Here is a 24,470-nt window from a genome sequence, read left to right as displayed (position 1 = left end):
ACTATCACCACTATTAAATCTGCTTTGAAAAAGATCTTCCAAGTGGGTTTTAACATAGACTTAACCGACTCTTTGTTAGCTTCAATTCCGAAAGCCTGTGCCAGACTGAAACCGGTTACTCGTCCTACCCCGGTGACCTGGTTCCTTAATGATGTACTCAAATTGGCTTCTGATACCATTAACAGTTCTTGTGATTACATTCCCCTTCTCAGGAAAACACTTTTCCTGGTGAGCTTGGCTTCCGGGGCAAGAATTTCTGAACTGGCAGCCTTGTCGAGAGACCCGGGTCATATTGAGTTTCTGCCTTCGGGAGAGGTCCTTCTTTCTCCTAACAAATTCTTTTTGGCTAAGAACGAAGACCCTCAGAACAGATGGTCCTCCTGGAAAATTGTTCCCCTCACGCAAGATCCGTCTCTGTGCCCTGTTACTACTCTTAGGTCTTATTTATCCCGGACCTCCTCTAACTCCTCGGGGCCTCTATTCGTTAGAGAACAAGGCGGTACCATTACTATTAAAGGGATCAGGCAACAAATTTTGTATTTTATTAAACAAGCTAGCCCTGACTCTTTTCCTCTTGCACATGATATCAGAGCGGTTGCTACTTCGGTGAACTTTTTTCACCACATGAATTTTACGGACCTTTCCAGGTATACAGGGTGGAAATCACCGTCAGTGTTCAAGAAACACTACCTTAAACATTTGGAAGCCCTAAAATTTTCTACAGTAGCTGCAGGGAGCGTAGTTACTCCCAGGTAACTCACAGGTTAATGCCTTGTCTCTTTATCTCTCCCTCTTACCTGCCTCATTTATACCCTATTGTATTCGTTGGTCTCGCACCTGAATACTGTTATTATATTTGTAAATTTTTAAACTCCTGAGTATCTGTATATATTATCACTCACGGCATTATTATACCTACCTTATTTGTCAATGGTCTACCAAGTGGATTTATGTTCATATTTAAGATACCCTTATAATTGTTTTTGGTACTCATCTCTGATTAAAGCATCCTGTATTTCCCTTACGCTTATGTTTTTTCCTTTATTTTGCAAGTTTGGTGACATTTCTCTTGTATAGATTCACTGGGCGGCACAGGTTCGAGCCCAGAAAAGGGATTTTGACGTAGGAAAAATCTATTTCTGGGCGAGGGACCTGTGCCGCCCAGTGAACCCTCCCAGCTCCTCTCCCTTGGAGTCCCCAAACTTTGGGTGCTAAGGAGTTGGGTTCTGAGCGGATGCAGTGTTAGTAGTACCGAGTGAGGTTGAACGGCTCTCCTCTATTGGGGTTTCTGTCGTGGATGAATCTAAATAGTGCGGGACCTCTGGATTATACGCCCAATTTTATACCGACACCAATAGGTGAGCGAGCTAGTTAACCTAGCACTCCTTTACATTTTTTCTCTGGTATATTTAGCAGTAAATTACCTAAGAATAAGTGCTAAATGGAGCTTATTCACTGGGCGGCACAGGTCCCTCGCCCAGAAATAGATTTTTCCTACGTCAAAATCCCTTTTTTAAATATTTAACTTAGCCGGTGAATATATAATAGCTGATTCACACCCAAGGCGGTGGGTAGAGACCAGAGTTAATTAAGTTTACAGCGTATAAGCTAAGAGTTTTTGACAGTTATCAATATAACAAAACCAAAATATATAGGTACCTGGTAAGGAAGTTGACTTAGAGTCTTAGACGATTACTTTGCTTTGTAAGTCTGTCTTCCTCACGAAGCCCAGCGATCCTCTTAGGATGCTGAAAGACTCCCAGGAGCTGAAGTATTAAGGGCTGCAACCCATACAACAGGACCTCATCAAACCCCTAATCTGGGCGCTCTCAAGAAATGACTTTGACCACCCGCCAAATCAACAAGGATGCGAAAGGCTTCTTAGCCTTCCGTACATCCAAAAAAACATTTCAAGAGACAGATTAAAAAGGATATTGGAATTAGGGTAATGTAGTGGTAGAACCCTCACCCACTACTGCACTCGCTGCAACGAATGGACCCAGTGTGTAGCAGTCCTCGTAAAGAGTCTGGACATCTTTTAAGTAAAATGACGCGAACACTGACTTGCTTCTCCAAAAAGTCGCGTCCATAATACTTTGCAGAGATTTATTTTGCTTGAAGGCCACGGAGGTTGCTATAGTTCTAACTTCGTGCGTCTTAACCTTAAGCAACCATCGGTCTTTCTCATTCAAGTGAGAATGAGCTTCTCGTATTAAAAAATCTGATAAAATATGACAAAGCATTCTTTGACATAGGCAATGGTGGTTTCTTAACTGAGCACCATAATGCCTCAGATTTACCTTGTAATGACTTAGTACGAGCTAAATAGAACTTAAGAGCTCTAACAGGACATAATACTCTTTCCAGTTCGTTGCCTACGATCTCTGATAAGCAAGGAATATCAAAAGATTTAGGCCAAGGACGAGAAGGCAGTTCATTTTTTGGCCAGGAAACCAAGTTGAAGTGAACAAGTGGCTTTTTCTGTAGAAAAAACCGATGTTCTTACTGAAGGCATGAAGTTCACTGACCCTTTTAGCCGAAGCCAAGCACACTAGGAAAAGTGTCTTGAGGGTGAGATCCTTCAGGGAGGCTGAATGTAATGGCTCAAACCTGTCTGACAAGAGGAACCTTATGACCACGTCTAAGTTCCATCCAGGAGTTGCCAAACGACGTTCCTTAGAGGTCTCGCAAGACTTAAGGAGATCTTGGAGATCTTTATTGTTGGAAAATTCTAAGCCTCTATGTCGAAAGACCGAAGCCAACATGCTCCTGTAGCCCTTAATCGTGGGAGCTGAAAGGGAGCGAACCTTTCTAAGATGTAAAAGAAAATCAGCGATTTGGGCTACAGAGGTACTGGACGAGGATCCAGATGCTGACTTGCACCAGTCTCAAAAGACTTCCCACTTCGACTGGTATACTCTAATGGTAGAAGCTCTCCTCGCTCTTGCAATCGCACTGGCTGCCTCCTTCGAAAAGCCTCGAGCTCTTGAGAGTCTTTCGATAGTCTGAAGGAAGTCAGACGAAGAGCGGGGAGGCTTTCATGGACATTCTTTACGTGGGGCTGACGTAACAGATCTACCCTTAGAGGAAGACTTCTTGGAAAGTCTACCAGCCATTGAAGTACCTCGGTGAACCACTCTCTCGCGGGCCAGAGGGTAGCAACCAACGTCAACCTTGTCCCTTCGTGAGAGGCGAACTTCTGCAGTACCTTGTTGACTATCTTGAATGGTGGGAATGCATATAAGTCCAGAAGAGACCAATCCAGTAGAAACGCGTTTATGTGGATTGCTTCTGTATCTAGGACTGGAGAGCAATAGATTGGTAACCTTTTGGTCAACGAGGAGGCAAAGAGGTCTATGGTGGGTTGACCCCAAGTAGCCCAAAGACTCTTGCCCACGTCCTTGTGGAGGGTCCATTCCGTGTGTATCACCTGACCCCTGCGACTGAGACAGTCTGCCAAGACGTTCAAGTCCCCCTGGATGAATCTCGTCAACAGGGAGATGCCTCGATTTCTTGACCGTAAGAGAAGGTCCCTTGCGATCTCGAGCAGCGTGAAGGAGTGTGTGCCTCATTGCTTGGAGATGTACGCCAAAGTTGTGGTGTTGTCTGAGTTTACCTCTACCACTTAGTTTCGAAGAAGCTTTCGAATATCATCAAGGCCAAGTGGACTGCTAATAGCTCCTTGCCGTTGATGTGCATGCTCTTCTGACTTGAGGTCCACAGACCCGAGCATTCCCGACCATCCAGGGTCGCACCCCAACCCAAATCCGACGCGTCTGAGAACAACACGTGGTTTGGGTTCTTGACTGCTAGGGATAGTCCCTCTCTCAGACTGATATTGCCATCCCACCATTTCAGGCATGCCTTTACTGGTTCGGAGACTGGGAATGATACAGTCTCTAACGTCTTGTCCTAGTTCCAGTGAGAGGCTAGATGGAACCGGAGAGGCAGAAGGTGTAGTCTCCCTAGTGAGACAAACTGCTCCAGGGATGAGAGAGTCCCTACGAGACTGTTCCAACTCCTGACTGAACAAACGTTTTCTTTTCAGCATTAGTTGGACTTCGAGCAGGGCTTGTTCTATTCGGTGGCAGACGGAAAAGCCCGAAAAAAACTGGACTGCGAATCTCCATCCCCAAATATAGAATAATCTGGGATGGGATCAGTTGGGACTTTTAGGTTGACCAAAAGTCCCAACTCCCTGGCCAGACTCAACGTCCAATGTAGATCCTGCAGACAGCGAAGACTGGACGATGCTCTGAGAAGCCAGTCGTCCTAGTACAGGGAGGCTCGGATCCCCGATAGATGGAGGGATTTTGCCACATTCCTCATGAGCCTCGTAAACCCGAGAGGAGCAGGACTGAGGCCAAAGCACAGGGCTCGAAACTGGTACCCCACATTCCTGTAAACAAACCTCAGAAACGGTTGGGAATCCGGGTGTATAGGAATGTGGAAGTATGCCTCCTGAATGTCGAGAGAGACCATCCAGTCGCCTTCCATAAATGCTGTCAAGACAGCCTGGTAGACTTCATCGTGAAGTTTGTCTTGACAATGAACACATTGAGCGCACTTGCCTCTTACGTACTCCTGCAGTGAACATGGCTGCCAGATCATTGGAGCCATCCCTGAGGGACTTGTTCCTGCAGAGAACGTGGCTGTCAGATCATAGGAGCCATCCCTGAAAGCCTTGTTTATGCATGACATAATTGTACAGCAAAACTTCAAACGCTCGAAAATAGCTCTGAAGTCGACCATAAAATCTTGGAGCGTCTCATGGCCAGGCGCCAGGGAGAGTCTATGAGGTTTGAGAAGTCTATCTGGGCAGAGGCAGGAACTCCCAAGCCGAGAACTTCTCTCGTGTCATATCAGACTCTCGCTCTATAAGCCAGCTTAAAAGTAGGGAAAGCAAAGGCTGTCTCCCCCAAACTCCTCCTGGTGATAAACCAGTCGCCTAGCAAACGTAAAGCTCTCTTAGAAAAGCGAGAGAGCACTAGCTTATAAAACAACGGCTTCGAAGTAGCTAGGCCTAGAGTAAACTCTGACGTTTAGGCGAACGAGGAGCAGCAGTTACAAAAAGATCCGGACAAAGATCCTTAAAAATCAGTATGATTTATTTTAAGTCCATAGAGGGCTAAGCAGCTTTAGGCTCCTCTCCGTCTGACAGAGTCCTCAAGGGAATATCAGTAGGAGGGGGAACAGCAACTTCCTCATCTGAAGGAACCTTGTCCGACAATAGCCGAGTCTCAAGCAAGGGAGAGACCTACCGTGGTGGCAATGCTTTACAAGCAGAGTCCACACGCACTGGTGCATTAGTAGCGGACCAGGACGCAACGTCATGTAACTGCTTGACAGTCTGTGAACTGTCAACAACAACAGGTGCGTGAGGACGCACAGCGTCCACTCGAGACTGCTTTGACCGCCTAGTCTAAGCAGTCAAAACAACTCTAGAATGCGGAGGTTGACGCTCAGCGTCAAAACAATTCAACTCCGATGGTTGGCGAACGTCCTGAACGTCAACAGGAGCATCAGCAAGTGGCCTAACGTCCAAATGCGGCTGAAAATCCACACGAGACCGCATCGAGTGTGGTTCTAAACAACCTGACTGACGTGACTTGGCTACGCCAACGTCAACAGGACGCACAAAGGAACGTTTGGGTGGCTGAAGGCCAGGATCTCGATGAGATAAACGGCTAGGCTCAACGGACTTATCGGCAGAATAGTCTTCCATAAGGGAGGCAAGCTTATTCTGCATGTCTTGCTGTACAACCCATTTAGGATCAACGGGAATGGTTGCGGTAAGAGACGAGGGTAACGTCTGTGACTGCAAAACCTTGCCTACAAAAAGACTCTCGGAGTCTGTGTTACGCTTTTGTTTAGGCGGCGAGCAGTCTTCCGATGACTGCATAGGGTCAGAGCTGTCCTAATAGTTAAAACCAGGATGCTGGACCTGTCCTGAAAGGACTGACTTTTGCTTAAAGGGCCTCGAAACCTTGTTCCACGGTTTCTTATGCGAAAAGCCTTCGGATGATGAGGAGAAAATCGTCTCTCTCGCCTTATGGTAGGGTTGATCTTGGTGAGATACGCCTGATACCATAGAGGGAACGTCTGTTCGCTGATCAAGGCCTCTCGAACCCATAAGTCGTACGACATTACTTCTCCCCTGGGCTTGGGAGCTTGCAAGAGGTCCCGGACTAGGCGAACGACAGGCACGAACAGACGAACCCTCGGTCGCAACACTGATAACACTTTGCGCAATATCACTTTATCACTACGATTTTCTGTTTTGCACTTATTTCACTGAAATCGAATTTTATAACAATTCACATTAGGTATGAATAAAACTGATTTCTACCTGAAGCACGCAATTCTACCCTCATCAAAAGGTTATAATTGCGAAATCAGTCGTATAATGTAAGCACATTAATACCAGCAAAAAAACAGTAAGCATATTTTAAGATAAAAAGATCAGTGGCTGGGGAAGAGACTAAACACTAGTTCATTCAAAACTACGTTTTCAATCTCTCACCGTACAGTGCCTTGGGACGAGAATAAAAAACTAAAAACGTTTTATCCTTTCTCCCCGTACAGAGACTAGGGACGAGAGTAACTCGAGAACAACGTTACTCGCTTGGGACGAGATAAAGATCGGAACGTTCTCTCTCCTCTCTCTCCCTCCGTCTCTATCTCTCTCTCTCTCTCTCTCTTGATTTCGCACCTAAGAGAAGAGCCCACTTACGTTTCGTCAAAAAACAAGTTATTTGACCAAAGGAAAAAACTGAAAGGTTTTTCAATTAAAAAGTTCCTTTAAAATAGAATTTAAAACATTTAAGCTTTGAAAGAAGAATGAACAAAACGTCAGAATCGATTTACTCTTTCTGCAAAGTGAAACCGTGATACTCTCTCTCTCTATCGTAACGATAGAGCGCAAACTGCGTAGCATAAATAAACTAAACGTTAGTTCATCTTTGAAACAGTACGAAGATTATTCAAAGAAAATCTTTCATAAAATATCTACTAAAAAATATTCATTTAATAAGTTTTAAATCATTAGCTCTGTAAAAGTTATTTACGATTGAAAGGGCTCAACGTTGTTTAACTTCGGTTTCCAAGTTAGGACCGCCTACTCTCAGGAAAGGTCGCATATAAACCAATCATTAAAATTCATCTTGATGTTTATTATAAATGGAAAGCTAATCGAAGAGGCCTAATAAAGGCGGGTGAGATATAAAATATATAGAGGAAAATCTATAATTAATCTATAACATGATAATATAATTGCTAAAAGCCTAAACACACTTCCGTACTAAGGGAAGGGTCGGCCATTTAAAAGTCAAGGAAAGTCCAAAAAACAATCCAAAGTCATCAAAAATTAAATCTATCCAAAAACGAGTTCAAGATTTAAGTTGAAGATAAAACACCTGTATAGCGAAAGCTCAAACCAAAATGAAGTACTTCACCAAATATGTTGAGAAAACTCCAGGTTCTACAGCGAGTAATGATACGTCTTGTCGTCAAGGTCGACAGAGAAGAATTGAAGGGTTTGTTTACATGCAAGAGTGGTATCTGGCCGATAGTTGGCGCTGGTGGTCACACCCGCAACCTTCATAGCGATCGCTCGCGAGTTTTTGAGTGTGTTTTCTGTCGAGCCGCTGAGTAGCAGCTATTATATATTCACCGGCTAAGTTAAATATTCAAAATATAGTTTTAAGGTTATGCTTTGTGTTTATGTCCTTTTTGTCTAAGAGTCTGGTTAATGATAAAGTAAGGGGAAAGTTTGTGCAGAGGAGACATTTGTCTATTTAGTGTGATTCAAGGGTGTGGGGCTTGTTCTTGCAACATCCCGCCACATTATTTTGGCGCCCGAACAGGGACAGCCGAGGTGGGATTGAAGCTGGACTCTTAGACGAAGGACTGATAGGATAAGATATTAGATATAAGGTTGATGAAAAATGGAGGAGCAGTTAAGGGTTTTGAAGGAGGAATTGCGGCTGAGTAAGGAGCGTGAGGAGAGGTTGCTAGTAGAGAATGAGAGGTTGAACTGGGAGAATGCGGCGATGCAGAAGGAGCTTAGGGAGTTAAAGGGAACTGTAGAGAGAGTGGAAGAATGTGTTGAGATGAGGATGAAAGAGAATGAGGAACGGATGGAGAACCGATTGGAAGCTATGATGGGGCAAGTCATGGGGATGATGAAAACTATGATGGGTGAAGGTGCAGTCGGAGGAGTGTCCTCAGCTTCGGGTAATGGGTTGGTAGTGGAAGAGAAGGTTAAGGTAGGTGATAATGGGAAAGGAAGTGATAGTGATGGTGATATTTTAGATAAGGGAATTAGGCATAGTAAGGATGAACAGAAAGGTGAGAGGAAAGATGAAAGGAAAGGTAAAAGTGATGTGAAGAAAGAGAAGAAAAAGTATCAGGCTGATAGCAAGGACGATCGTGAATGGGTGAAAGTAGTAAGTAAGAAAAAGGGTAAGAAGGGAATGGTTAAGGATAGGAATTTAAGTGTGGAAGTGGATTCATTATATTCAAATGAGGAAGAAGGAAACAAGAAGGAAGGTAGCAGTGATGATAGCAGTGAGAATGAACGTGATGTGTGTAAGACTGTGTTTATGAGAGAGGTACCTCGGTGTGAAAGGTTCAATGAGCATAGTAGTAGGGATGTATATGAGTTTTTCAAGGAGTATGAGAGGTATTGTCAGGATAAGTATGGTGATAGTAAAAGAGTTTGGGCTAGGGAGTTAGGAGAATATTTGACTGGGTATTTGTTGACGATGTATGGAGTGATAATGAGTGTAGGGGACGTTGATTATGAAAGTGTGAAAAAGAGAATAATTGAGCAGGTAAAACGTATGAAAGGGAGTGTTAAGTATAAGCGTAAGAATGATTTTGATGAAGCACGGATGAATGCAGGAGAAGCGATATCGATGTATGTATGTAGGTTGGAAACTTTAGCTAGGAAGAAGTATGGGGATGAAGGTATAAATGAGAATAAGGAGTTAATGAAGAAGTTTTTGGCTACTGTACCCGAGAATGTTGCTGAGTTTGTTAATTTGAAACAGAAGGAGAAAATGAGGTGGACAAAAGAAAGATTGACATGGGATGATATTTTAGAGATAGTTGAGGATTACGAGTTGGATAGGTGTATGAAAGAAAGTAAATCTGTGAGTGTAAGAACTGGAATGGAGGAAAGTGTGCCAGAATTTGTTAGTTTTAGAGATGCTGTTATGAGAGGACCGATGAGGGTAGCTGATAGTGTAGTAGATAGGAGTGTTAGGGCGAGTAATGTGGGAATACCTGCAAGGACAAATGAAGGGTTTAGGCAAGGGAATCAGGTTTGGAGGGATAGGAGTGTTAGTGCGCATCGAGGTATGTCAGATAGTCGTGTCCGTAATGAAAAGTGTTATAGGTGTGGAAAGGAAGGTCATAAGAAGAATGAATGTAGATGGGCTCTAGGTGCTTGTTTTGAATGTGGTGAAGTAGGGCATAGAATTAGCGAGTGCAAGAAAGAGAAAGGGGTAAAATGTTATAAGTGTGGTATGACTGGGCACATAGCGAGTGGATGTCATAGTAATCATGTGAATGTAATTTGTGGTAATTGTGGTAAGGATGGTCATTATGCTAGAATGTGCAAGGAGCCGCGGGGTAAGTGTACTGAATGTGGTGTAGATGGGCATGTAGCTAGGGTATGTAGGAAAAAGGGAGTAAATCAGCCAGGATGTTCGGGAAACTAGAGTGTAAGAGGGTTCAGCTGGGTGAGTTCTCCTGTGTGTGTGGAAGGAATAGGATTATTGTTTGTGAGAATGGGATGAGTAATTGGTTGGAAATGAGCAAGTATGAATCTAGTATGCATGAGAAATTAGGGCTGGAAAATAAACAATTAGTGTTAGTTGAATACAGTATAGGAAAAAGAGGCGTTTGAAAGTTTTAAGTGAGGAGAAAGTGCAAGGGAAATTTATAGGTATAGGTAAGAATACGAATAAGTATGACAAGGGTGTAAATGTACAAGTGAGTGTGGAGGATAAATGTATTAATACAGATGAAACGTGGCTGAGTATGAATGATACTTATAGTGTGTGTGGCTTTTCGTTAGATGATGTAAAAGAAAAAATGAATAACGCAAGAATGAGAGACAGGAGAATGATAAGTAGCATGAATGAATCTTTTGCTAAAGTTGAGAATGTTTTTGATGAAATGGATGAACTGTTTACAGAAATGAGTGTAATTATAGGGCCAAACGAGAACGAGGTAGATGGGATTGTACATGATATATTAGATGATAGGGATTTAGATAAGAATAGTGTTAATGTAGCGAATGATTGTGATAAGGAAGAAGTGAATGAGAGAGTGTATGGAGGCCCAGTTACTCAGAGTAGAGGTCCCGTTCCCGACTGCGACTGGGTATTGAAAAAAATATTGTAAGTTTTGTGTGAGTAGGATTTGGCAAAGTAAGGGGGGAGGAATGTGGAGGATTTATTTTTGCTTTATTTTTATATTTTGTTTTTTGCCAAATCCTGTGAGAGAGAGAGAGAGAGAGAGAGAGAGAGAGAGAGAGAGAGAGAGAGAGAGAGAGAGAGAGAGAGAGAGAGAGAGAGAGATTGTGTCAGCGAGCGAAAGTAGTTAGTGTATCGATCGTTGGTGGTGAGAAAGACTGTTGGTTCAAATGAGATTGTTTGTTTTTTTAGTTAGGTTACGATAGTGGTGAATGTTTCGGAGCGAATGCTTTTTTTATTTGACTGCAGCTTAAGGCAGTTGTGTGAGAGCTGGATTATATTTATATTTTTCTGACCAGCGTGGAAGTGTTGATTGATTTAAAAAGCCGTGATTCCTCCTTTGGAGAGATTTTCTTTGAATGTGACAGTAATTGATGACGACTTGGCTATAATAAGGAACTTGGCACGACTGCTTGGATTTGGATAATTGTTGATGACCTGGCCTGTAATTAATTGTGTTAGACTGCTCATTCGGATTTCCCAAGCGTTGATGACCTGGCCTGTTGAACAAGACTACGTATGATGATGATGATTATGATGACAACGCACACGACCCAAAATCAATCAATGCAGTTGTGTTGATATTTGTCAGTGTCGCGGTTGCTATAAGGTTGTGGTTTTTTGGGCAATTAAAGACTGTTGGCCCTTGTGTGGACGAAGGAGTCCACTCAGAAATATATATATTAATTACGTTTATGTTTGGAGTTGAAGGGAATTTTTAGCTTTTTGTTTTTCATGTGGTTATTTGAATGTGTTTTCTATATATAGTAAGTTAAGATTGTAGTGCTAAGTGTGATTTTTTTTGGTTATGGAATATGGTTGGTGATTTTTTAGTATTAAGTGATTGTTTTGGTATTCATAAATATAGTTTTAAGGTTATGGTTTGTGTTTATGTCCTTTTTGTCTAAGAGTCTGGTTAATGATAAAGTAAGGGGAAAGTTTGTGCAGAGGAGACATTTGTCTGTTTAGTGTGATTCAAGGGTGTGGGGCTTGTTCTTGCAACATCCCGCCACAATGGTACTTAACATTGGTAAAAGTGAAGTAGCAACGTCAGTCATATTGAATTAACGACAATCACTTGCGAAAAACACCGAACAAAAAAATTTATGACTTAGCGGGCAAGTCCAAAACAGAAGGATGACCTGGAGGGTGTTCGTGTAGGTGACGGTGGCGTGGTACAAGTGTGGTTTCTAGGGTCTTTGTTACGGCCCTTCCCTTTGATGAAGGAGTTATCTAATTGGAAGACAGCCTGTGAATAGTGGTTTTCACACGCCCATGATGTATACACGACACTCACGAGGTGCTCGCGCGAAGGTAGTAACCTCTGCATTCCATGCTTTTATTTTTCTCTGGTATATTTGGAAGATTTATATCAGAAAAGGTACAAAGAAGGACTTTTCACCGGCCGTCACAGGTCGACCCAGAAATACAGTAATATCAACTTCTCTGCTCTAGGGCAGTGTTTCAATGGGCCAAGCAGACTCACTGTGGATGAGAGAGAACTCAGCGTTCAGGTTCCAATGGACCTGTCATAGAATCCCTAGAGCTAAAATTTTCCTGGCAACTGACAACACATCATTGCCGGGAACCAATACTAATATTGGAGAAAATACTACCTGGGCACTTTGTTTGTGCCCAGCAAGCAAAATCAAACTGTTTTACCTCTCAGCCTAATAATAAAAAGCAACTCGACAATCTTGAGAATTAAAGGGTTACTGGAATTATAAACTTCTAAAGCTTGTAGGACACTTCTTGCATCAACAACAATTTTTTGCAATCTATTACTTAAAAATTTAATAATGATGCTAAGAAACAACCACCCACTCCAAACAGTTTGAGTTTGAAAACATGTGCCTCATGATTAATACGGTCAAAGGCAGCACTAAAATCAAGGCCAATCATACGAACTTCCTGACCACAATCAAGGGATTTCTATACAGCATTGGAGATTATAAGAAGGGCATCACTGGCTCTAAGAACATTATAAAAATCAAATTGCAAACTGGGGTAAAGATGATTACATTCAGCAAAACTATTAAGTTGTGTTGCCAAAAAACATTCAAAAACTTTAGATAGTATGGGAGTTATGGAAATTGGGCAGTAATCAGTTGGACTTCAGCTACCACAAACACATTTACATAGTGGAGTAACAACATCACTAATTCTCCAACATGTCCTAAAAGCTCCTCTTTTTGATAACTTACGCAAAATAACAGATAACTTTGGAGCTAAGAAATCTGCAGTCTTTATAAAAAACAAAAGAAAAATACCATTTGGGTCTACTATTCCATAAGAATCTAGGTCCATCCAGAGAACTTTAATTTCATGAGATCGAAAAGTTAACCTAGTTAGTTTAGACTCAGGAAAACAGGAATGAAGAAGATCCAGTTTCTCATTACTCAACTTACTGCCAAACACATTAGCCAAAGGGGATGCCTTTTCCTTTGGACAGTGAGCGACTGAGACTTCTGGCTTAAGTAAAGGAGGAACTGTCAATTCTACTCCAAAAGGCATAGATTTAAGGGTAATCCACCACTTTTGTTCCTGGGCTGTACCAGAAAGGGTTTCTTTTATGGTTAAATTATAAACTCTCTGAGAAAAAGCTCTAAGCCAAGTATTGTTATTCCAAGTCAAATCTGATCTGTTACCCTTCCAAAGATTATTGCCCCTGCTTCTCTAAATAAGTGCGTCTTCAATCATCATTGAACCATGGTTTGAATAAAATAAAATACATAATAAATATAATGGATAGAAATAAATAAATTTGGGGTAAAAATATGTGATAAATAGAAGCATAAATTATCATCATTATTATTACTTGCTAAGCTACAACACATGTTGGAAAAGCAGGATACTACAAGCCCAGGGGTCCGAACAGGAAAATTAGCCCAGTGAGGAAAGGAAACAAGGAAAAATAAAATATCTTAAGAACAGAAAAAATATTAAAATAAACATTTCCTATATAAACTATAAAAACTTTAACAACACCAGAGGAAAAGAAATTAGATAGAATAGTGTGCCCGAGTGTACCCTCAAGCAAGAGAACTCTAACCCAAAACAGTGGAAGACCATGGTACAGAGGCTATGGCAATACCCAAAACTAGAGAACAATGGTTTGATTTAGGAGTGTCCTTCTCCTAGAAGAGGTGCTTACCATAGCTAAAGAGTCTTTACTACCCTTACCAAGAGGAAAGTAGCCAATGAACAATTACAGTGCAGTAGTTAACCCTATCTCAGTCAGCTTTATTTTTGCTAGAACACTGAGTGGGAGAACTTGTAGGCTACATCTGAACACTGTTACTAGTATAGGAAAATGGTCACTGCTCTAAAGGTCGTCTAGCACACTTCATTCATATCTATCTATAATATTGTTGGAAGAAAAAGTTTCGTCTATTGAGGAATATGTTCCCCGAGATTTTTAATAATAAGTGCTGGTATCTTCTTCAATTAATATACATAGGTTGCGATCATTTACTATTTGTTCAACCTTAGAGCCATTTGTTTCAATGCTAAACAATGTGTCCCATAGAGGGTTGTGGACATTGAAGTCTCCAATGAATAGGAAATCTTGCATTACTGCGAATTCTTTGGTTAGATTTTGCAAATTATAATTACACAAGGGTTGATTGCATATATTAAAAATATTAAGAGTTATTATTCACATGTACTTTAACTCCAGATAATTTAAATTCTGAAGTGTTAAATATCTTAGCATAATGAGTTATTTTGTTATGGATGTAGGAGAAGGGACTGAGCGAGATGCTAGATTGTAATCTTCTATTGAAAGAACAGTATCATTAGTATACTGTAGGCATATTGCATCACAGCTTTATAATCTTTTAATAGTCTGAATTTCCCCTAGATGTAAATGGGTTTTAAGACCATTAACATTCAATTGAATTATGTAAGGACTGAACATTAAGGCAGTAGAGATGAATTTTCACTGGGTACAGCATTATTTCTGCTTACAGGTAGTTGTCGACTTACAACCAAGATAGGGACCGAGAGACGCCAGGTAACTTATCACCAAGACGTGTGATGAAAGAATCTTGTGAAATATGTAAAACCAGTCTGTATTTCTTACAAGAAATAAAAGAAAATACTAGCTTACCCAGCAAAATTATTTCATTTTGAAAATGTAAAAGAAAATATATTACTTTAAGAAAATCTTTATCCTATTCATGTACTTTCATTAGATAAATATTTATCTACTATCACAGATTAAACATACCTTCATATCAACAGCTTTTCCAGAATCTTTAGGTCCTTTTATCCACTCCCATTCTTCAATTCCATGGTCATCAGTGCTGGCATTACCATACAAGGTAATTTCTGTCTGTAAAAGTATATTACAATAGTGACAGCTTTTAAAATAAATTTTCAAAAGTGAGTTGTGACAATTTAGGATATAAAAAGAAAAGTATTTTAAACTAAAATAAGACAATATTTCCATTCTACAGTTGAATAATAGAATATTATTTTCAAAAGTGTCAACTCCACTATAAAAATTAGGAAATATTTTCTATCTCGCTGCCACATAGAGTATTTCCCTTTTGGAACTGCTAAACTACCACCGACCTACCATATACCAAGAATTCCATATAGAGGATAATGGCTCACGAGTAACTACAACAACAAAGATCATGATTCAGATTACTAAAGTTTCGACATCTAACATAACACATCCCCATAACTGAAGTGGGGAGTAAGGCAAGAAATTGTACATATGGGAATAAAATGTTTTAGTTTAAAGCTACTGTACTTTTATTCCAATGAATCCATCTTCAATTAGTAATATTCTGAACTACATAATTACAGGGTGGAGGGAAGATGACACACACTAAACACAGTATAATAACTTCTATAACCACTTTCAAAACTACATAACAAATTAAGAGATGAAAGGCTGATTTCAGTTCTCACTTTCAGTTCAAATTAAACTAATGCCACAAACCCTTGATATTTTCTCCTCTCTTTCTTTCTCTTACCTAAATATTCTCTAATGGCGTTATTCTTAACTATGTTTAAGAATAGGAATGATATATTTCTCATCAAAAAGAAAACTGAGCATCACAATATGGGGAAAAAACTAAAAATAAATTTATTTCTATACTCCTGATGTTCATACTGTTTTCATCTCTGGAGGCTAGGAATGTCTAGATACTTTCCTATCCCTTGATGCCACTAATCAGTGGGGAGGAAGGTGGACATGTACATGAACAACAGGTGAATATAGATAAGAAATCTTTCCAAAAGTTCTGTTTATTTCCATGAACATCAAATAATGTTCATATTGACTTTCCAGGTGGTGGGAGTAAAATAAAGAGATAGAGCATTTCCTTTCTATAATCAATTAATTAAGATCATGAAATTAACTTTAGTTTAGACTTTTGGATACCTTAAACTCAAGAAAACTTTTTAAAATCAACTTTAACATATAATTACTCACTTATATCACATACTAAAGCCCCACAAATGTGACATATAAGCCAGGACTCCTTTAGACAATGTTTAGTGAATAGACATTGGAGATGTTATTGATGTGTTCCAAAGAAAGAATTTTAGCTCAAATATTGGATAAAACTGAACTTATTATATCATAAAACCTTGTTTACAAGTCTCTCATTAGATTAGGATCCATATCATCTTGAGTTTGGTGAAAAATAATTACATTAAACAATACTGCATTATTGGATATAGGTTGTGTGTAAAATATCACAAAACAAATTAGGCCCAATACCCTTAATGTATGTGGAATCGTCCAAGTTATATTAAACTGCTCTTTCCAATCTAGGAAAAGTATCTCCTTGATAAACAACCCCCTCTTATATCTGTAGAATAGTATAAATAAAACTGAGCGTTTCTTGAGGAAATAAAAAAAATTGAAACCTTTAGCCTCCAAAATATTTTAGGTTTAAAATCAGGCAAAGCAGATGAAATCTACCTTTAAAGGAATGCTCGTATATTGCGTATTTGTTTTCTGATGACAAGGACAACAGAAATAAATTTTAAAATGTGATAACAAGCAAAACTTTTTCAAAGATGTAAAGCATGAACTTGTAAATGCAGTAGCATTATATCAAAAACTAAAAATATATTAATGACTACTCTTAAGTGTTTTTTAAAAGTAATACCTTGACATACGAGCAAGCTGCCAAGCAAATATTTGTATTGAGATACAAGCAAAACTTGAGATATGAGCACGCTTGCAGATGCTCTAAGTCTACATCACTCATTCATTTCACGTGACCATCGACTTCAGTACACATCTTTCATGTTGTCTTTGCACTATTTATATGATTTTAACTGTATATTTGTGAACATTCTTCATAATAAGTGATGGGCCCTGAGAAAGGGAGTAGTAATGTTGGCAGTGAGAAGAAAAAGTGCATGGTGACGATAGAGGTGAAGCATGAAATTATCGAGAAACATGAGTGTGGTGTCTGTGTGAGGGAGTTAGCATGCCATTACTAGCCGAGTACCTCCACAATATGTGCAATCCCCAATGAAAAAATATGGATAAAAAAGTATAAAAATTAAATAAGAGTAAAATTTCTAAAAATTAAGCTAAGTTCAGTTAAGTTGATTTTAAGTTTGAGTGTTATACTGAGAGTAAGAAACCGTAAATATCCTTGCTGATAATAATACTGAGATCTTCCTCCTGGTCCACACTTTCTAGTTCATTACCCAGCAGTAGGTATTCTGATTGTGAGTTACTATAACCTATGTGCATGACTTTACATTTCCCACAATTAAAAGGGATTTGCCATTTTCTGGACCATTCTCCTAGCTTCATTAGATTGTCTCTTAAGGCTTCTACATCTTCTCAGTTCACCGCATTTATGCCTAGTTTAGTATCGCCGGCAAATTTGGCTATTCTACTAGATAATCCTACTTTAGATCTATGTCATTAATGTAGATCAGATATAGCAATGGGACAACAATGGATCCTTGAGGTACTCCGCTTGCAACAACTCCCCACTATGAAGCTTCTCCATTGATTGCAACTCTCTGTTTTCTGTTTGTTAGCCAATCTTTGATCCATTCAGCTGGCTCATCAATGATGCCTAGTGCTCTAATTTTGACCATCAATTTTCTATGAGTAACTTTGTAAAAAGCCTTTTGAAAGTCTAGGTATAAGATGTCTATTGCCCCACTTTTGTCATATACTGTATGCTAAACATATTGCGAAAAATTTCCAAAAGATTTGTCACACAAGATCTCTTTTGTCTAAAACCATGTTGGCTGTCTATCAGAAGACTGTTTTTCTCTATATGTCCTACTATTTAATCTACTTTAATAGTATAAAAAATGTTTGAAAGGAATTGAAGTTAGACACACAGGTCTGTAGTTGACAGGTTGTTCTTTTTGTCCCTTCTTATAAATTGGGGGAACATTGCCTAGTGTCCATCCTTGTGGTGCTTTTCTTTCATTGGGTGTCTTTTGGAATATTTTGTAAAACTGTGAGGTTATCTCTTCTAATTCTATATCCTCTCTTGGATGAATATTACCTGGACCTGGTGCCTTAGACTTACCGAGTCCTTTTATTTTCTTTTTGACATCATCCATTGTATAAGTGTTTCTATACAATGGTTGTGGCCCTTCCTATTTAATAGCTGGTTTGGGGAGGGTTGTTGATTCTTCCCAAGTGAATACAGTTGTGGAATATGCATTCATCAACTTAGCTTTTTCTAAGTCATTTGTTATAAGATTACCCTCCAAGTCTCTTAATGGGCTTATGTTGTTTTTGGTTGGTTTTCTACTGTTTACATATGCAAAAAATTCTATTGTGTTTTCTTTACTAGCTGAAACTTGTCTTCTCTCTTCATTGATCTTGGCCTTTCTAACTAGTTTATCTACTTTTGGCTCAACTTCTTGTGGTGGGCAATTTCCTAAATTGAAGGCTGTGGACCCATTGACCTATGTTTCCTGTCTGTACTTCTTATTGCACTGGCTATTTCTCTGTTGAACCACTTAGGATGTGGAGTTCCATTTGGTAAAATTTTTCTATGCAGTATACATTTAGCCTTTTTTTCTTTATATATTCCTACAAAGGAGTCCTATTATGTATCAATGTTCCCTGTTTTGTCATATTCTAAATTCTTGGTGTGTTCCAACAGTTTTATCCAGTTACTACGTCTTTAGTCTAGTTTTTTATAGTTTTATTCAGTTACTATACCTGTAGTCTAGTTTTTTATAATTTGCCTTTCTTTTGGATGAGGAATTTTTACCTGAAACCTAACTATTCTGTGGTAATTTTTGCCTATATTTTCACCTACTAAAACACTGGATACTAAATTTTCTTCTGTTAGCACAATATCTAGTTATGTTGTTTCCCCTGGTTGGTTTATCAACCCACTGATGGAGGAACTCATTGTTGACAAATTCTAGTAGTCTATGTCCCTCTGCGTTTGATGTAGAATTCATAGTGTCCCAGTTTACTGCAGCATTGAAGTCTCCCATTAGGACAGCTAGCAGTGGTCTGTACTGTATATTTCTGGGCTCAATCCCTGTGCCGCGCAGTGAAATGCTCCTTAAGCACCATTTCAAAGGAATATAACTGCTAATATTACCAGAGAAAAAATGTAAAGGAATGCTAGGTTGAACTAGCTCGCTCACCTAATGGTGTCGGTATAGACTGGGGCGAAATACCAGAGGTCTCGTACCATTTAGACTTCTCCTCTTCGAAATCCCCCAATAGTGAGGTGCCGTTCAACCTCCCCTGCCTCGCAGACCAGTACTACTAACTCAACCCACGCTTGCCCATCACTCCTTTCAAGCATCTTTGTTTTTATTATTGAGAAGTGTTTATATATGAGCGGCGTCCCCGTTCTTACTTTCGCCTCTGCCCTTTGTCTCGTTAGTTCGTCCGTCTTTTATATTCGTTCGATCCTTTAGGAGTTTTTTCCTTATATTCATTTAGTACACCGACTTTATGCTTTCATATAGCAATATTCATTTAGTACACCGACTTTATGCTTTCATATAGCATTTATTTTATGTTATCCTATATCGGTGTTAGCGTTTCATCAGGAGTAGGTTATGTTGGTATGCCTGCATTCGTGCATGTTGGTGAATAGCGTCACCATTGAGATTGTTTCGCTAGTTCTCGGAGCTTTAATTTCGACCATCTCACTTATTATTAGTAAAACCTTTTGTTTTATTACGCTCCACCTAGTTTTACGTTTGGTTCGAGTGGGACTCTCGCGTATTTTGTTATTTTTACTGTTCGATCTACCGCTTCAGTAACTAGGTTGGTACCCCTGCTTTCCATCTCCTGATGGCGTCATGCTCCTCCCTTTTTACTCGCCCGAGTCCCTCTCTCGCCATATTTTTTCTGCATGCCTAACCTTACTTACGTGATTTCGCTTTTAATTCATTAATTATTTTTATGTATTTGTGCATTGATATTATATTTATTGCTTACTCCGTTATGATCATATTTTTGGGATTTTCATGTCATGATTAGGGGATCTCCAGTTGGTAGCCCTGTCTACCACTGCGCACTGGCGATTTCCCTGTACCATTACCCCCCCCCCCCCCCCCAACAAGTTGGGGAGGTTATTCCATCCCCCCCCCTTCAGTGTACACCCTTCCTCTCACTCGATGGTTGTTGGTTATGATTTACGGGTCAAGTATGCTTGTACCTCAGTCTTCCATCAACGTTCCGACATATTGAGGACTGAGTATACCAACGGGGTATGACTTAGTCTCATTCATTCATACCGGGCGGTTTCGTCTCCCCCCTCCCGTCGCCATCGGTCGGGGAGGGGGAAGGCCGGGACCACCGGGGACTATCACACGTGATTAGTCGGTATAACTGCACCTTGGTGTAACCTTGCTTTTAGCTACGGTTGTTAGAAAGAGCACTTATATTAGGAGTGTCCTCCCCTACGGTACCTCATGCTATTATCGTCCGTATAGGACTTATTATATCCCATATCATTATATTATATTCTACATGAATCATTACCTTTGTCCCGGTACCTCAGGTAAGGTAGGGGGGTTCCACTGGCTCCCCCCGCGCTCTCCCGTTGTACCCTCCCGTCATACCCTCCCGTCATCAGACATCGGAGCCGCCGAGCTCTTAACTACAAGATCGGTTGACACTGACACGGTTTTGATTAATATCCTCCCTCCGGGAGCCCTATTCATTACAGACATTAGTTTTAGATCATAATTGGCGTTTTCTATTTATTTACTTTAAGGATGTATCTTGGGTACTTTAAGTTTACTTTAAGTTACTTTAAGTTTACTTTAAGTTTACTTACCCTGTTCCCCGGCCACGGGGGCCCCGGAACTAGTTATGATTATATATTCATCACTGTTTTTTGCATCCTTTTTCATACCCGGCTCTGCCGGATTGCTATTGGAATAGTCTCAGTTCTCTGCATGTTTAGTCTAAGGCTATACATTTATTTTATTAACTGGCAGGTCCCGGACCCTCCGGGACCCCTTATAGAGAAACTAGTAGATGCTCATGGACTATTCCTTTTACAGGTGGTCCGTTGCCGGATGACAGCCTGCGCGGCCGTCCTTCACCAGCCTTGCGGCCATGCTGTCTGTCGGTCCCACGCGGACTGTGGGATCCAGATGGACGATATTGTGGTATGGCACCCTGACAACTGCCTTATCTGTTATGACCTTATCTCCACCCTCGCTTCAGATTCGGTGAGCCTCTTTCAGTCATTTTTGTATTTACTTCCCTTCACTGGGCGACATCAATATGATAGATAATCATTGACTTCTGTTATGAATCTTCGGGTTCATTTATCATTTTGTCCCTCGGGTTTGCTAACCTTATCCCCGTTCTTTCAGAGTTCCCAGGCGGTTAAAACTTCAGCAAGAGCCACTTTGAAATTGTGGGTAGGCGGCTTCGCCCGTAACGTAAAGGCCAGGAAGCCCTACGTCCTCTCAGAAGATTATTGTAGACTTATCTACCCGAACGCAAAATCTTCGGCAGCAGTGCCTAGGCAAGTGGCGGCTCTTATAATTGCTGACATTGCGGAAACCGTAGAACTCAATCTCGTCCAGGATACAGACATCCCTGACGACCCGGACCCCATTGAAGACAATGTTACGGCTCTGACCTTAGACATAGAGCCCATGGTTTTTGACGAACCAGACACAGGTAAGGTTGTAAGTGAGGCAGGTGGGTCTGGCGCTAAGACCTCTCTTCTTAGCCCCTCTTTTTCTCCAACTTCTAATAATTCTTCCTTTCTTGGTTTTGAAGGGAACCACGAATCCTCCCCGAGATCGCTCTCGGTTCCTGCCAAGGTCAAATCTCAGAAAAGACCTTTAGTGAGGACTCGTCAGAATCCTACACTACCTGGATCATCGAAGCCCAAGAAGGCTCCCCTCCCCGGAGCTCCTAGTGACTCGACTAGCACTGCCCCTATGTCTCAGGACCCGGGAGTGCAGTCATCCCCCTTAATTACCACAACCAACCTCGACCCGGAGGCCCTCACGAATATGTTGTCGAGGGTCGTTACAGAGCAGATTAGTTCTATACTTTCTGCCGTCACCAGAAGACTAGATACCCTGGAAAGTGGACTGCCTCAACAACAGCAGTTCCTCATCCCGGACGCCTCAAAACTTCCACCCTTCACGAAGAACAACCCGTGGAAAATGGCGCTCCACTGTCCTTTCACGGACGGAATGTTGACCATCGAGGGTTTTGGGACCAGGCCCATTGAAGATTTTGAGTTCTTCCCTCCCGGTCTTCAATTTCCTTTCCCCGGCTTCGCCCGGCTTACGGAAGAGGCTCTTGTCCGACTAGATAAGGTCCCTAAAGAGACCGTTATCTTTCCGAAGGAACAGGCTCAGTCTGTTTGGGTTCGAACCTTAAATGAGTGGGGTTGTACAAACACCATGCTGACCCCCCACAAGAGTACTTACACCATGTTTCTTGTGGACGAACAGACCCCCACTCCTTGCGTCACCAAAATGGTTGAATTAGCCCTTCAGGCAGTGACCGAAGATAAGCCTTTGCCACAACTCCGGGAGACGGATCCTACATCTCTGCTGTTCCCATCAGATCGACATTCACTTCTGGTAAGCTATCCGCGGACTGTGCATCGACGCAATTCAGTGAACGCCTCCCAAGACTACCTGAAACCTTAATCCGACTCGAGTTCGAGTCCCGGTCTAGGTTTAGCCGGAGCCTCAACATCTCGACTATGGCGGAGATGTTTTCTCTTACTTATGACGAGGAACACTCTTTTAAAGTTATGACTAAAGCCACCCTGCAATCTTTGTTAGCAGACTGCTACGACTTCTTGGTGGCCAAAAGACGTTGCCGTAAGCATGTCTTATCTGAAGCCACTATCCGCCATGAGCCAAATAAGCTCATTAACCCTTTAAGGACCAAATAGCCCAAACGGGATCTTTAAAACAGCTACTTTTGGGTAGTCGTGGTGAACATGTTTATGCTTGTCTGAAATTGACGCTTTGGCAACTCATAGAGACACTCCTCTGCTCTTAGAATCAGCCAATCAGAAGCCTCCTGTCCTTCTCACCAAGTCTGTAGCTCCTTCCAAAGACACCTCACTTGTGCTCAAGTCGGAAAAGTGACAAAACGCGTCGCAGTAACGTCCACATATCCCCCCCCCCTCACCTCCCTAATCATGGTAAGTACACAGTGACTGTAGGATAGTGAAGCCTAGTGATATGCTTACCTTTTGATGTGGGTTTCAAGGGCTGTAGTGTTACTGACGTGTCGTAGTGACTATCGGAAAAAGTATAGATCCCATATGGGCTACCTCGGTCGAGTTTAGGCGGACCACGCTCATCCCATATGGGATCTATTGGACCTTAACGGTTCTACCGGGCACTACTTTACGACGCACATCATTTTTGCAATTTTTTTCTAGTGATTGTCTTAGACATTTGTGAATAGTTTTAACAATATTTATAGAAATAATAGTGATTATTTAGAGATGTTAGGCTCATGTGCATACAAATTATTACCTTACAAGGTATTGAATGATAAGTTCTTGTTAGGGAAAGTTACATTTTTTTTATTACATGATTTTAATTTTTTTTTCTTGCAGTTTCCTGGCCATATCTTTTATGGGCATCCCTACGCTGCATTCGAGACTCAGGATCATACACCATGGGTTGCCCCTAATGACGCAGAAGGAAGTGATGTCAACGTGAGCCCTTTGGATGTCAACAGTGATGATGACGACCCTACGTACGTTCCTGACGAAGGCCTTACTCAGGAGGATGTCTTTGACCCTCCCAATGCTAGAGGTTAGTATGAGACATCCTTAGAGAGAGAGAGAGAGAGAGAGAGAGAGAGAGAGAGAGAGAGAGAGAGAGAGAGAGAGAGAGAGATATTTGTTTAATTTTCTTTTCTAAAAGTCTCGTTGTTACAATAGTTGCTCTTTAAATTTATTTTCATTGTGTTGCTCTTTAAGTTTTTGTAAACAATGGGCATTTTTAAAACTTATTTGTGTACTTGCATACTCAATGACATACATATGCACACACATGCATACTCACTGACATACAGATGCACACATATGCATACTCACTGACATACACATGCATAGTCACTGACATACACATGCACACACATGCATGCACACACACCAGCACACATGATTCATTTACTGTTTCATTAGTGTTACTTTATTCTTGTTTCAGCTCGCAGGGTCAATGTTGTTGTCCCTCAGGAGATGCCTGTGAAAGAGGAAGTTGAAGTTGAAGGTGAGGTTAACCCTAAGAGGCCTCGTGTTGTTGAATGGAAGAAGGACGACATTCACATCCAGCCCATACCGGACTTCATTCATCCACAGCCAGACTTCTTGAGGGAACCTTACGAGGACTTCCGACTGGACATCTCAAATTGGCTGAGAAGTTTGAAGACATCAAACTTCAAGATTACTAGGAATTCTCTTGGCACCAGGGATGTCGCTTTGCCCAAAAGGGGCCAACGGGCAGTTGTGCCAAGTGTAGAGTCACGCCAGGAAGCCCCTACCC

At 41.0% G+C, this 24,470-nt stretch overlaps 1 protein-coding gene across 3 annotated transcripts in view; it reads right to left on the bottom strand.

Annotated features, from left to right (window-relative positions):
- LOC137616613 (dyslexia-associated protein KIAA0319-like protein) overlaps positions 1-24,470 on the bottom strand; it is a 175,401-nt gene that overhangs the window by 58,569 nt on the left and 92,362 nt on the right. For all 3 annotated transcript variants that reach the window (XM_068346517.1, XM_068346518.1, XM_068346516.1), the window contains exon 8: positions 14,716-14,820. In XM_068346517.1, coding sequence (XP_068202618.1) covers positions 14,716-14,820 — 105 coding nt within the window. The remainder of the gene's footprint in view (positions 1-14,715; positions 14,821-24,470) is intronic.

Source organism: Palaemon carinicauda, chromosome 22, assembly GCF_036898095.1.
Source record: "Palaemon carinicauda isolate YSFRI2023 chromosome 22, ASM3689809v2, whole genome shotgun sequence".
NCBI lineage: Eukaryota > Metazoa > Arthropoda > Malacostraca > Decapoda > Palaemonidae > Palaemon > Palaemon carinicauda.
Note: the sequence above shows the minus strand (reverse complement) of the source record. Positions and strands in the feature narration are given on the sequence as shown.